The following is a 15,294-nucleotide window of genomic DNA, read 5'->3' on the forward strand; positions in this document are numbered from 1 at the left end:
GTACACAAACCTTACAGCCATTTTGTAGCTGAGTAAACCAAGGCACAGAAGTTGAAATACTTTTCTTAAGATGACATAGTGAAATGATTTCGGAGTAGCAGCCGTGTTAGTCTGTATTCACAAAAAGAAAAGGAGGACTTGTGGCACCTTAGAGACTAACCAATTTATTTGAGCATAAGCTTTCATGAGCTACAGCTCACTTTATCGGATGCATAGTATGGTAACACCCATTGTTTCATGTTCTCTGTGTATATAAATCTCCCCACTGTATTTTCCACTGAACGCATCCGATGAAGTGAGCTGTAGCTCACAAAAGCTTATGCTCAAATAAATTTGTTAGTCTCTGAGGTGCCACAAGTCCTCCTTTTCTTATAGTGAAACGAGTGGCAGAGCTTGCGATAAAATCCAGTGTCCCTGACTAATCCCCAGCTCTTAACTACATTATGCTCCTTCCCCGAAAGAAGAATTGTGTCTGACTCAGATAGTAGTACATATTGCTGGTGTCATGAGCAGTCTGTCTCCAGCATAATAATAGCCTTAAACTGAAGGCGCATATGGCCATTTTAATTACATCTGTGCTTTCATATACAATTCAGTTTGTACGTGGCAAAGTGCTTGTTCATTAAATAAATGTTTGGAATATTGTCTTAAATTCTGTGTCAGAAATTTTAACTTACAATAACTAGTAATGGTAAACATTATGTAGTAACATAACAAAAATGAGCCATTACATTAAAAGTAATTTAAAATAAAGAGTAATATGCCTACAGTGCTCTTTTAATAAGACTATCCCTTTCTTATGAAAGCTGGTGTTACTTGCTAACTTTTTTCACCACTAAGTATTGTATGTATATTTGTTAGAATAACAAAAAGGGACAGCCTTTCATTAAGATGCTATCTCTTTGTGTGCTCTTGTATGAAGTTTGCATTCCAGTCATCTATATTGCAAAATGTCCTTTGAATTAATTACTTTATCTTGCAACATGCAACTCATTTTTTGTTTGTTGGTTTTGTCTTCTGTAGATACCAGAAGGAGGAACTGGTGACCTAGGAAGAGAACGGACGAAAACATTTACCTACGACTTCTCCTATTTCTCAGCAGATAGTAAAAGTCCTACCTATGTGTCTCAAGAAGTGGTAGGATTTTTAAACTTTTAGAATTTATTTATTTTTTATATTCAAAGAATTATGTGACCTTTTCTTCCTTTTACAGTTCTCTCTGCCCAAATTGGAAATTCCCTACGTGTTTGAGAGAAGCGTTAGGACAGCCAACACAGCTAGCTATGTTTTCTTGCAGTACAGAAGGAGTGCCCATTGTCTGGTTCTCTTGTTTTGTTAGGTTAGGTCAGGTTAGTGAAATCCTCAGTAAAGCTATTACTGTGCTGCCTATATTTGTCACCTAAAAACTTAAGAAAAATCACCTTCTGAACACCAAATACATCTGCTTAATTCAAAAAGACACACACATTCTGTTTTTCCAGGTAAAATTTGAACAAAAGATTTATTAAGCATTTGAGAACCTGCTTGAAACAGGTTCTTGATACTTCTCCCCAGAGTATTACATGCCAGCTTTCTAATGTAGAGTTGTAGACTTTGCCCTCTAAATTACCTTTCTTCCCTCACCCACAAGACAGCATATCTGTCATCCATAATTATGTAGATCTGGTGACTGTCTCCTCCGCCCAAGTCTAAATGTATGGAGACAGTTTTTCTGAAGACAGGCTTGTGTAATTGCATGCACGCTACATATTTTCACTTAATTTAGGCACACAAATGTGCACATTTGTATTCTACTAACTTTGAAATATATCATACTTGCTTTTTGCAGGCCCTTTGATGCTTATGACCTTCCCAATTCCCTTTCAGACCCAAATTAATTTATCTAACACAATTGAAATGTTTTTCAGTATCGGCACTTTCCTTTTTTTGATCCTGTACCAACATGTTAGGGCAATTGCTCCTCTCCTTTTATACTGAAAACTTTCTCATATATTTTTAAATAATGGAAATTCCTGCTGAATTTATGGATACCAGTGAAGACCTTTGGTACCGAGAGTTGCTGCAGGTACACTGCAGGTGTGAATGTGTGGTTATATTGGTGATTTAGAATTAAATGATACTGGTGAGCCTGATCCCTGAAGGCATGGGGGTTAAAACTAACAGGAAGACTAAAATAACTTCCTAAAGTAGAAAAAGGTACTTCAGGCCAAGATTAAGGTGCATTATTATAACACACTATTTTTATGCTAACCAATATGGCTCTTTGACAGGGAATTTCCACTCCTGGTTTTCTCGCTAACCATTTAATACAAACTAGTAGATCCCATTGTTAAAACTTCCTTGTTCATTTTTATTGTTTAAGTTATACATGAATCTACAATTTAATTCAAATGTTTGATTACTTGTGTAACTAAGGAAGTCATTAATTCTTGGGAATTAATTTTTTTCCATTGCAGTGGTTGCCATTGTATTCTTAGTTTTCTGAATTTTGTAGGTTTTATTTGTTTCTGTGCAAGTATACTTTAAAAAAAAAAATTAAGATAAAGTTCCTAAGGATACTAAGTGAAGGAAAGACTATAATTGAAAACATTCTTAAAAATCCTCAAACTCGAACATTGAGGCCCCAGTCCTGGAAAGCATTCCTATTTAGAAAGGGTGCTTAAGCATGTGTTAAGTCCCAGTGGGGCGTAAGCATGTGCTTTTAAAGTTAAGCATGTGCGTAAGTGCTTCGCTGAATAAGATAGATAGGAGCTTCCCTGAATCGCAGCTTGAAATCTCAGGCCATGTAAAACTTACTTATGCTTAACTTTAAGTATGTAAGTGGTCCTATTGGGGTGAATGGACCTACACGTGTGTTTTGACTGGGGCCTTAACTTGTGGTTACTCAGTAACATGATTTATGGCTACATGAACAATGACAACTGATGATCACCTTAGTGCCCAATCCTTGCTCATAAAATACATCATTATGAGTGAATAAATATTATGATTGGGACAAATATTGAAACACCTGCATAGCTCATTAACTATGGGAGTTTAATGTGATTATCCCAAACTCTTGATAAAACCTTCATAACCTCATTATGTTTGTGTGCTTCTTCTCCACCCCACCATCCTCTGATGTCCTTCCCAACGGGTGGATCCAGAGGTATGAATGCTAAAAACAAACCCTGGACAACGTTTAGGGTTATTTTGTTCTTGACTTTATTAGTTGCGTATGTAGGCCGTATATTTTTGATGTCTAAGACATTTACATTTTATTTACATATGCAAAGAGAAACTGTTAATAGGGGTTGGTATATTTTGTGATTCTGTGCGTGCTGGCTTTTTTCCCCACAGAAGCTATGGAATTTTGCTCCAGAATCTGAGCTTTTGCTAGAAAAAGCAAAATATTGTCATTAACCCTCATTTGTAATGAAAAACCTTCCAAATGTGAACTGAATGTAAAGTGATAGAATATCTATGGTAGGATTTTCTTTCACTATAACTGCACCTGGGCAAACTCCCTGTTGTAGGCATGCTGCACTGGTGTAACACTGATTTGTATTGTGGTTTTGCCTCTGTTTCAAACTAGGGCAAAGTGATTTGTTACAAGTCACTTGGACACCTGTGGAGGATTCCTATACAAGGTGCACTGCTTATGGAGAAAAAAATGCCAGTGAGGAAAGACCTGAGGCTGCAGCAGCCTGAAACAATAGCTCCTAGAAGAATGAACTGTACCATTTATATCAATAGTATGTTAACTGTGACCTCTAAAAATGACTTTTTCTTAAATGTCCGCATTCACTATTGATCTTTACAACAGACACACCTAAATTTAAGTGTATATCCCACAATCCCAAACTGCCTCCCAGATTTTCTTGGGTACCAAAAATCCCAACAGTTCCCTGCCAAGCTATCAAAACCTCCATTGTCTATCATGTAATTGTGTTAAATATAAAGTTCTGTGGCACATGGAGAACTGAAGGCCATCTTCAAATAAATTGATTGTAGCTTCAAAAAGAAATACAACACAGGCTGTCCTCCTTGTATTATTCATTTTCATATATAATTGAAAACATTCCTATTTTAACTTGCATCAAGCTGCTACAGAATTTCCAATCTACTGCACCAAAGTACCACAGAAACCTTCATGCAGAGTTCATGTCCAGCTCACTGTGAAGCACAATGGATATGTGCATTACTGCTGGATACTTGAATTACTGTCATGTTTAGTCCATTACCATTATACTTTTGCCATGTACAAATAGCTGAGTGATAAATGAAACTGTATGTAGCTATACATGTCCTATCAATGCCCTCTTGTGGACATGAGTTGTGCTACAGTGACTCAGAAATTAGACTAGAGCATTTTACCTGCTGATCTTTAACTGTATATCTGCAACAAGAATGAAGATAGGTTTTTGGTCAGTTGTACTGGCCCTTTGAAACCACTAACAGAATGCCCTAGCGATTCAGTCCTAGTGTTAACCGTATGTATTGTTCAAATTGATGCATTGGGCAATAATTCAGAAAATGGTAATCTCTGGTTGCTTCTGTCTAAACATCATTGACTTACTTTAACCTGATCAAGAATCATGTAGCATAATACAATTTTATGTTGTATAAAGATGTTCTTATACCCCTAGAGTAGCCAGATTGTATAGTGAGAAAGAAGAGACTAGTACTAGATTAGTAGAGGGATTAGGGATAGGAATGGGGTTATAACCAGGGCAGGATGAGCGGGGCAGCTGTCTAGGGCTCAAAGCGATGGGGGTGGTAAAATGGGTGGAGAAATGCCTAATAAAAATCGGCAGGGGGTGCAGATATGCTTGCTTGCCCCGGATGCTAAAATGTCTAGTTACATCTCTGTATAGGAATAGTGAGACACAACTCCATGAGGCAGGCTTGAGCGTACCCATAGAGGGATTACTAAAAATGAGGCAAATATTGAACTGGATTTTTAAATGAATGAGGTGTGAGTGGAATTATTTCGTGATAATACAACTTCACTTTTTTGAACATTTGGGAAGATGGATAGTGGCAGTCTTCAAACACTATAATCTAGAGATGGTTGAGGGGCAATCAAAGCAACATGAAATGTAGGTATGGATGAGGATTTCAAGAAAGGTACCATAAAAATGGCATTAAATGGAAGACACTCTCTTCAAATAACAGGGAGAGAGTGAGAGAATTGTGCTTACCATTGTCTAAGGCACAGGTTCCCAAATCCTGGTACATGAGCTTATTGAAAGTGGCACAGTATAACAGGGTGGTTTGTCCTCTTTAAGGGGTAATGGGGCCTGGAGCCATCCAACCCCACCACAACAGAAAGGAACCAGGCACACCTAAATGGCTGTGTAGATGATCCAGGAGGATGGAGTGATCTACAGTGTCAGATTTGATGAAATTTGAGGGCAAAAGGAGAAGGGGCTATCTGAGGAAAGAAGGTAATTACTATAAAGAAGACATGTTCTGTGCTTTGGCCAGAAGGAAACTGAGATTGAACTCAAAAGTTCTATTGTGTAAGAGGTGATCAGTGAAAGGAAAAAGGCCACTTGCCTCTTACACTTGGCTGAAAAAAGGCCACTCATAGACTCAGGATCAGGGAAGGGTTTTCTTTTTAAAACAGGAATAGACACTTTCAAATTCTGTAGCACTGGGGAAAATATTACAGGTGTAAAGTAACTATTAACAATAGCAGAAAGATGGTCATTATATAGTGCCTAAAATTAGATTTAAAAAAAAAATGGGGAAGATCTAGGTTTGTTAGAGAAAGTGAAAAGGATACTTTGGCACTGCTGTATACTAAATAGACTAGTAACATTCTGCATTTAGTCAAAATGCTTGCTAGCTAATTCTCTAAAGCAAATATTACTGGTCCAAACCGGTCGCTTGTGTGTGTTAGTGTATATCTGCTGTTTTGCAGTATTTGCAATGTTATGTTTAATAGACTACATTAAACTATATAATTAAAACTACTGCAGATATAATGATTTTTTTATCTGTTCAGTCTCTTAAAGCCTTTTTTTTGTTTGTTTTTTTAGGTTTTCAGAAATCTTGGCACAGATGTTCTTGCATCTGCTTTTGAAGGTTATAATGCTTGTATTTTTGCATATGGACAGACTGGATCTGGGAAGTCCTACACTATGATGGGAAATGCTGTACGTCGTGTTTTGCAGACTTCAGTTTTCTTATGCGGTTGGATTCCTTTTGGAACCATCATTCTCTACCTTGTCTGCACCTTGTTACTTCCATTTTATACCTAACTTTTAGTAGTTACCTGGGAGACTTCAAAGTTCCCTATAGTTATGTGGGAGAAATTTTAAATCAGAAAAAATACCTTTGTGTTGCTGTTACATCTAATAATAAGCTATTTGTCGTACACAGATCAGAACAAAAATCTTCAAAAGTGACAAGTGATTTTTGGGTACTCAACTTGAGACACCTTAAAGGGGCTGTGATTTTGAGATTATGTATGCTCAGCACTTTCTGAAAGAGTCTTCCTGATTCCGGGGGGGAGGAGGGAATCAAGATGGCTGTTTGATTCCTATTTGGAAAACAAAACTTCAAGTTGGGAGTGGGAACTGAGAATGATCACGGCCGAGTTTGAGTTTTAACCCACTGTTTAAAAACATTACTCAGACTTTAAATTTAAGGATTAAAGTTCTGGATAACTCTGGCACAGGACCCCTAGCAAAGGAAAGTCCAACTGGAGGGGCATTCTGACAGGAGGAGAGTTGCCCACAATTGACTCCACTGAGGGGGGATTCTTGCTGAAAAAGGGAGGGAACTGGATGAGGAAACTTTTGAGCGGTGCAGCCAATGGCATGCTGATTAAGTGCATCCCAGAAGCATCGTCTGCTGGCTGGACTCTCTTGTAATCCTTGGCTAAAATAATAGCCACCCTCCCCCAGCAGAATTTAAGAAGGGAATGCTGCCACCTGCCCTCTGCCAGTTAAATCCTTTTTGAGCTGTAATTGTGTCACTAATTTTCACCTCCCTGAGCTGGCAAGTGTGAATTTGGCTCTGTCCTGTACTTATTACTATACACACAGCATAAGTAACTTCGTGTATAATGTTATGAAGTTTTTTTTGTGTGGTGAATAAGCATAATAGAATGTTAGGGCCAGAGAAAATTTTGTGAAAGATATAAATTGCTGAAAATGGTATGCTAAGAAACATGCATATTGTGAGACTTCTTGAGTAAATCTGGTGGCCATTATCCTCAAGAGATTTTGCTGTTATATAAGTAGCAATGTTTGTTTGACCCAACTCAGAAATAGAGATCTACAATGATTCTTCTCACTGTGGGCCATAATTATTCTACTTTGGCTGTATATACAAGATTATATAAATGAATAGACAATGGCAGTTGGCTCACAGAGTCATTTGTTGAGAACATCTGACCCAAGACTCTACCTATAGTAAACAAAATTCAAGTTACAAGTAAACAATTTCCTTTTTTTGCTATTCCTTAAAGTACTAGTACTAAAATTCTAGTTAAGGAATTCTTCACCTCCCTAGAGCTTACAGTGCCATTAGCAAATATGCATTGATTGCCAAGCTCTGTAAGTGGCACTGATAATGTGTGATGATATTCTAGTAACAGTGTATTCATTAGAAGAATGGATCCCCAGATGAAGACTTCACTAGTGTGTAATCATCATTGGTTTTAGGTGCCTGCTTTTTTAGATTTCTGATCACTTTTAATTAAATTTTAATAAGAAATGTGCAGCTATATTACCAACAAAACCACCAAAAAAACTCCAACTTAAAATTGATGGCTAAATTAAACAGAAATATAAAATAAAGGAAAGGTGCAAGCACATGCTTCTTCTGTCTGGGGCCCGTAGTTAAGTTTGCCCAACACTTCCTATCTATTAATACTGTGTTTTCAGTATGCCAAACTTTAATTGTCTTGGACTGAGATTTTCCATGCTGGGTGTCTGCTTCAGGCTCATTTTATATACACAATTTTTTTTGCTAAAACTATTCAGCTGTTAAAATTAGAACAGTGGTTCCCAAAATGTGGGTCGCAATCCCCAGGAGGGTTGTGAGATGTTGAAAATCTATGCAGGGTTTGATGGGCCAAACCTGAGTGGCACTGTATGGTATCCTCAGCCAGACGCACAGTGCATTCCGGGCTCTGTCAGGGAAGGACCTGGCCTCCTTCCTCCCTGGGCGAGGCAGAATCGGGCTTCTTCCACTTCTCCCCCCTGCCTCCCAAACATACCATGAGATAAATTTTTAAGGCTACCCTGGGCAGGGTGGGCTTGCTTATCCTGGGGCTCGTTTTAACAGAGGTGAGCCTAAAGGGGGTCACGGCATGCAAAAGTGTGGGCACCACTGCACTCGAGCACATTCCCCTCCAGTACCTGGAAGTGAACTCAAGATTCTGGTGTCTCAGCATTCCTCTGCTGCTAGTAAATATCTGTGAAACCCCTTGGGGAAGTGTCTCAGCTGCTTCCTAGTGGTTGGTCCACATAACAGTAGAAGGTTATCTTCTGTTAGTTACTCTGATAGCTCAACTGGCAGAGGTTTGTGCTGATAAACCACATGGGTGTCTTGGAATAGCTGGAATATATGAACCGAAGGTGTTAACCCAGTGACTGTTATGCTAATATTTTTGGCCCATATATTTCATTACAGTTAATACTTCATTTTTTGGTGGGCTTTTACATCTTTGTCTCGCTTTTATATTTCCCCCCATCAACAGGTGTCAGTATGTTTCCACATGCTTCAAATTTTGTTTTTTCAGTTTTCAGAAACCTTGGAAATTACACACAAAAAACTGTGCAAAAAGAACATTAAGGTTGCAAAATAAAGCACTCAGAAATTGGGAAATACAAGAATTAAAGTTGCCTTAATTTACCCCTTGTGCACATATATTATGATAGTCTTTAATTACACTATTGCGTGCTATATTTTCCACAGGACCTTTGCCTCACTCAGTGCGGAAGATGGATCTGCTTTGTGGATGGATCAGGGTTATTTAGTGCATGAGGCTGTTGTCTGTAGGAAGGTGTGTAGTGAATGAGGCAAACGGTTTCAGGGAGAGAAAGGATAGTCTCATGCTTAAGGCAGTTAAATGTTGCCCTGGAGAACTGGATTCTTTCTCTGCTTTAAGTAGGTGAGATTTGTATGGACCAAATGTGTAGGGCATAGGGTAAAATCTAACCCAAAACTAAGAGCCAGTGCTAGGATCTGAATTGCTTAACCTCCAAGTTGCTATGGCAGTTAAATGAGATATTAAGAGTATTTGCTAATAATTCCCTTCTGGCACAATGACTGGGTATTGTCAATTTCAGTGATTTCTTCTGTTTTTAAAATATACAGTGCGTGCATGTAGTGATGTAGAAAATAAAAATTGTTGTTGCAGGGTGATGCTGGTTTAATACCTAGAATTTGTGAAGGATTATTCAATAGAATAAATGAAAAAATAAGATGGAATGAAGCATCCTTTCGAACAGAAGTCAGGTAGGTTTTATGTATGTTACAAAGATTGCTGGGAATGAACCTACTTGGTTATAAACTCCTTGTTTTCACATTAGTATCTTTTTGTACAATGTGGTTTTAGGGATGAAACTTCTTCTTCTTCTCAGCCTGAAAATGGATTTTTGTGGAAAGCTCTAGTAAAATGTTTTCAGCACTTCTCTGCTGGGCCTCCCACCCATTTTTTAAAATTATTATTATTATTTTATTATTTTTTAGTAGTGAAAATATTCATGCTTTTTAAAGCATCCTTCACTAATCCTTCCCCTTGCATTCAAAAATTTCACTGCAGACAGAGACCAAACTTGGAAAACTTCGTCTCAGATGGTGAAAGTTTGACATGATTTATAGTCAGGTGAAATAGCTTTTGAGAATGGAAACACTTAACCTTAAGTTCAGCTGTTGTTGCATGCTCCATTTGTAATAATTTTAAAATACTATAATTCTGTGGTTTTTTGGCTTTTTGTAAGCAGCAAGAGTAGTAATTATGAAAAATATTAGATTTTTCTACATCCTGTTATCACTTGATCATGATGAAAACAAGTTTTTAACCTTTTTTACGAGATCATTTTCTAATGTCCAAAGTATAAAAAGAAAAGAAGTTTAACATCTTATTTTATTTTCTGTTGATACAACTATCGATAGTAATTTGCATCAAGATATAAGAGTTCTCAGTGGTATTGGGTTAGGAAACATATTACCGTAAACAAAACACTAGGAAACACATGGAGATGTTTACATCATAATACGATCTTTAGAAGTTCTGTTACCACAGAGCTTATATTGTAAGTGGTATCATAACTTGGTGAAAAAGTTACAGATTAGGATCTGTCCTGCAGAATGCCTACATGCAGGAGTGACTTGGAGTGAGTCAATTGGACTCATGTGGGTGAAGTCACTCCTATGTAAACTGCAGGATTGAGGCTCAATTCTACCATCTGAATGAGCTCTTTCCAGTAATTTTGATTTTTTAAATCTTGTATCATTCAATATTTTTTCTAAATTCAAATACTTTTGTTTCAGTTACCTGGAAATCTATAATGAACGTGTGAGAGATCTGCTGAGGCGGAAATCATCAAAAACGTATAATTTAAGAATACGAGAGCATCCAAAAGAAGGGCCTTACGTTGAGGGTAAAATCACTTCATTGCTTTCTACTTCACGAATATTTTCAGGTTTATGTTTAATTGTATGTCCCTGTTTTTGTTTTTAAATTGTCAGTGCAAATGAAGATGAAGGTGAAAGACAATATATTTCATCATCACTGTAAAAGCATTATTGGGAACAGCCTTTTTTATTTTCTACAGTTCTCATTTCCAAACTCTTCTAAAGTACAACACTTTTTTTTACTGAAGTGAAGCTCTGCTAAATGATTTCAAATCAGCATTAGGTCTAACTTATAAATCATGGATGTTTGAAATGAAAAGGATCTATTAGAATCTAACCATCTTAGTCTGCCACTCTGCCAATGCCGGTTCTTTTCCCTTGAGAGGTTGGACATATGCTATATGCTTTGAAGAGAAGTATGCAATCTTTTTAACTATTCTGCTGTAAATATTATAATAGTCTGAAGAAGTATTCTTCACACGTCTCATTCTTCTATTTAAAAGAAAGAAAGGAAATCGGACTATAAATGCTTTCTGTGCTATTTCAGCACTGCTGCATTGTACTGAGGTGGACTTGAATCTCAATCAGTTCACAGTACCTTCATAAGTATACTTCTTTTTAATTTATAATAATTTTTGCTTCTGTTCAGATTTGTCCAAACATTTAGTACAAAATTACAGCGATGTAGAGGAACTTATGGAAGCAGGAAACATAAATCGAACCACTGCTGCAACTGGAATGAATGATGTTAGCAGCAGGTCTCATGCCATTTTCACGATCAACTTCACTCAGGTAAAAAGAATTGCATTGTCTTTAAATGTTTGCATGTGCTAACAGAAACATGTAGCTGTCAAATCAGCAGCTTCGGAGACCCAGTTACTTCTATTGATGCAGACACAGTGACGAAACGAGGACAGACACTTGGATGGATTTTAAGTGTCCGGCTGCAACTTTTATTAAGCTTAAACACAGGGGAGGGGTGTTATCCACCTATCACCCTTACTTTCCTATACCAGGCATTTAAGTGGGAATGGTACAAGGGCTCCTACCACATAACCCTTTCCCTAGACTGTCCCCTAGCACTCAGCTCGGTCTGAGGCCTGCCCTCTCCACCCCCTGAAGGGGACAAAATGTGCAGAAAGGTGGGGATTTCGGCCTTACCCTGTCCCATGAACCCAAGGCCCATCAGCAAAATCCCAAGTCTTTTACCACTGGGAAACATTCATTTTATCCTTTCAACTGAACTGAAAACCCAGGCTGAGATGAATTAACAACTCAACCAAGTACCTCAGTTAGGTACTAAGTGCATTCCTACTGTCACTTGTGGTTTGAAGGAGGTGTGAGGAAAGGCCTCTGCCAGTTGGCTCTCTGGGAGAAAATTCCTTCCTAATCCCCAAGGCAATCAGCTAGACCTGCAGCATCTGCCAGACTGAATTCGTATTCCTAGTTCAGGGTGGGTATGGTGGGGCTGCTGGAATGGAGCTGAAAGAGGCTCCTGGTGGCGTGGGCTCCACATTAAATCCCCAGAGCTGGTGTTGTGAGCCAGGTAGCATCTCTCACGTACAACTGGCCAATGGATGTTAGAGACTCCAAGGTGGGGAGAAGCTACTTGGTGTCCTTCAGTGAGTGTCTCCCTCCCTCAATGCTAGGGCTAACCCCCTTTACCACTAGTCCCATCAATTTCCCTCACCTGTTGAGGCAGGTGGGTGGTATTTGTCTTCTGCAGCAGAGAAAGGGAAAGGTATGTTTTTGTTAGAGTTAAATGTGGTATGATGAACTTCTCAGTGACTGTATTAAGACACTGTACATTATAGTGCCTAGTTATTCTTAAAACAACATTTCTCAGATGCACCATTCTGGGAGATAATTCACAGAAACTCAAGTTAGCTAAAACTCAGTGAATAACTAATGCATAGTCTCTTATGTTGCCATAGAATCCCAACAACAAAAGGGAAAATTTTTGAAAATCGTGTGATTTGCATAAAAGTAGCACATAAAAGTAGTGACTGCCTTTTATGCTTTAATGTTGGCCAGACACTCCTGAAATCCAGTCCCATGGCCCAAACTGGTCTCCCATTAACTGTTCCTCTTCTGGCTACTCGAGTCCTAACTTGAGTACATATTCATCTCATTCATCTCTGGACTAATGGGGTGACCAAATACATTCGTCTAGGTATTTGTTTTCCACTCCAATTCCCAGTAGTAGTCTACCTTAGAAAAGGGAGTTTACTAATTTATTTTATTTTATGGGGCTAGTAGGCCTATGGAGAGTTTTATGGAAGGAAGGTAGCATATGGCATGGATGCAATTTTAATTTTTTCCATAGCATGTTGCAAAAAGTTGTGTATTTTGTTAAAAGTGGAATTACTCGGCTCCCAGCTTTTAGAGAAGGGTGGGAGGTAAGCCAACAAATGGTATCGGTATATTGTTCAAAGATGCTATATAAGTATGAAGGGGAAATCTGAGTGAAAAGTTTGTGTATGTAAAAACTGTAACACTGATAGTTAGTCAAAAATTTAATACAGATTTAACAGGTGAGTTTATTATACTTCTTTAAAATATCAGTACATTTTAAGACATTTGTGGTTGGTGTGTATATGTAAATAGCTTCAATGCTTGGAATATTCCTTATGAAAATTACTTAAATGAGTATTATGCAGCTGCTTGTCGACAGAACTCCTTTCTTTGGTACCTCGAATACATCTGACTTCTAAAGCTCTACTACTGTAAACAAATTTAATGTAATCTTAAAACATGACATGGAAGATACAAACTGAATTCAGTAATATTCTGGAACTTCATTGCTTAATCCATTATTTTTTATTTTCTTTTTGTATTTTTCTTTAGGCTAAATTTGATGCTGAAATGCCTTGTGAGACTGTTAGCAAGATCCATTTGGTAGATCTTGCTGGAAGTGAGAGAGCAGATGCCACCGGTGCTACAGGGGTTAGATTAAAGGAAGGAGGGAATATTAACAAATCTCTAGTTACTCTGGGAAATGTCATTTCTGCCTTAGGTATGTCTCTGTTTTCTTTCATGCTCAGTCCCCTTTCTGCATTAATATTTGTTTTTGCAGTTGGTTTGTGTTGAATCCACTGCAGTGGGTAATAGCTCAATGGTTTTTAATTTCTTAAAAAAATTAATCAATATACAGAATTGCTTTTTTCCCCTCTCTCTCAGCTGATTTATCTCAGGATGCAACAAATCCTCTTGCAAAGAAGAAGCAAGTATTTGTGCCTTACAGGGACTCTGTGTTGACGTGGCTGTTGAAAGATAGCCTAGGAGGAAACTCTAAAACGATAATGATTGCCAGTAAGTGTTTTAAATTACTTTTCTTCATTCTTAACACTTTATACAAATTAGCTGTAAATATTTTGATTCCAAATGCCTCATTAAGAAATGGTGTTGTTTACACCTTGTTAAATTAATGATTACTTTGCAGAGCAAAGCATTCTAATACAGTCCATACCCTTTCGTTAAGTGTTCTCTTCTTCATAAAGTATGATATAAACGCTGTTGTCCTTTAAAAAAAAAAAAAATAATAATTGTAGGATGGATCCCTAGCTGTGGAACGAGGACATAAATATTTGTAAAAGCGGCAAAGAGTCCTGTGGAACCTTATAGACTAACAGACGTATTGGAGCATAAGTTTTCGTGGGTGCGAAAACTTATGCTCCAATACGTCTGCTAATCTGTAAGGTGCCACAGGACTCTTTACCGCTTTTACAGATCCAGACTAACACAACTACCCCTCTGATACATAAAAATTTGTATGCTTAAAAAAAAACAAACCCCAAACTATTTTATTACTAAATATATACAACCAAATTTTCAGGTAGACGTGAACAGTTGCACATATTTGTGTGTGCAAATCAGGTGTTTGCATGTGCATATCACTAGCTGTGTCTAACTGATCGTGTATGCCAAATATCTAGTTTATGTGCATTCACTGGGCACTTTATGCGTAAATTGTGTGTGCTCAAATGAATGTGCATGATTATGACCACCACTTTTAAAATCTGTAACAGAACTTTTTTGTTCCTTCTTTAGAAATTAATTTTCTGAATCTGTACTGTTTAGCTAATCTGATCAATTCAGGCTGAAATCAAACATCCCTATTTTGTGATTCATTTGCCTCCTAGACAACTCAGTTTATGTGTGTGTGTATGTGTGCGTGTGTTCACTGCTCTCATACCAGGCACCCTCTGTCTGTGATCTAAAAGTCAAGGCTTTTTTTCCCCTCCTTCTGGCTTGTATATCATCACCAGCAATAAAGATCCAGAATGTGAATATACCCCATAATTTTGTTGATGTGCGAGCTAGCTTACGTTCCCGTAACTATATTGTACCTGCAGCATTAATAGTAGAAAATAGTAATAAAGAATAGTTTGGTCTCATTTGACTCAGAATACACACAGGAGGCAGGTCTGTTGAGTAAGAATGTGCCATATCTACAGAGTTACTTTTCTGACATTAACAGAACTTTAATCTGTTGTGTTAAGCGTCATTATTTATAAGCTGCTCTTGTGAGAACTTTTTTACAGTTTAAACAGAAAGTTCAGTAATGGCTCTTTTCACTCAACAAACATTTACCTCTACATCACAGGGCGGATGTGCCATGGTCTCGCTTATCCCACAGTTCATCAGCCCATTGAAATGTCAAGTATGTTTCCAAACAAGATTATAAAGAAATAAAACGACAGTGAGATTGGG

General features: G+C 37.7%; 1 protein-coding gene across 3 annotated transcripts in view; it reads left to right on the top strand.

Annotated features, from left to right (window-relative positions):
• KIF16B (kinesin family member 16B) overlaps positions 1–15,294 on the top strand; it is a 243,748-nt gene that overhangs the window by 39,637 nt on the left and 188,817 nt on the right. For all 3 annotated transcript variants that reach the window (XM_073339553.2, XM_073339554.2, XM_073339552.2), the window contains exons 3-9: positions 1,024–1,137; positions 6,027–6,143; positions 9,362–9,459; positions 10,498–10,607; positions 11,231–11,373; positions 13,429–13,597; positions 13,762–13,893. In XM_073339553.2, the coding sequence (XP_073195654.1) occupies positions 1,024–1,137; positions 6,027–6,143; positions 9,362–9,459; positions 10,498–10,607; positions 11,231–11,373; positions 13,429–13,597; positions 13,762–13,893 (883 nt within the window). The remainder of the gene's footprint in view (positions 1–1,023; positions 1,138–6,026; positions 6,144–9,361; positions 9,460–10,497; positions 10,608–11,230; positions 11,374–13,428; positions 13,598–13,761; positions 13,894–15,294) is intronic.

Source organism: Lepidochelys kempii, chromosome 3 (assembly GCF_965140285.1).
Source record: "Lepidochelys kempii isolate rLepKem1 chromosome 3, rLepKem1.hap1, whole genome shotgun sequence".
Taxonomy (NCBI): domain Eukaryota; kingdom Metazoa; phylum Chordata; order Testudines; family Cheloniidae; genus Lepidochelys; species Lepidochelys kempii.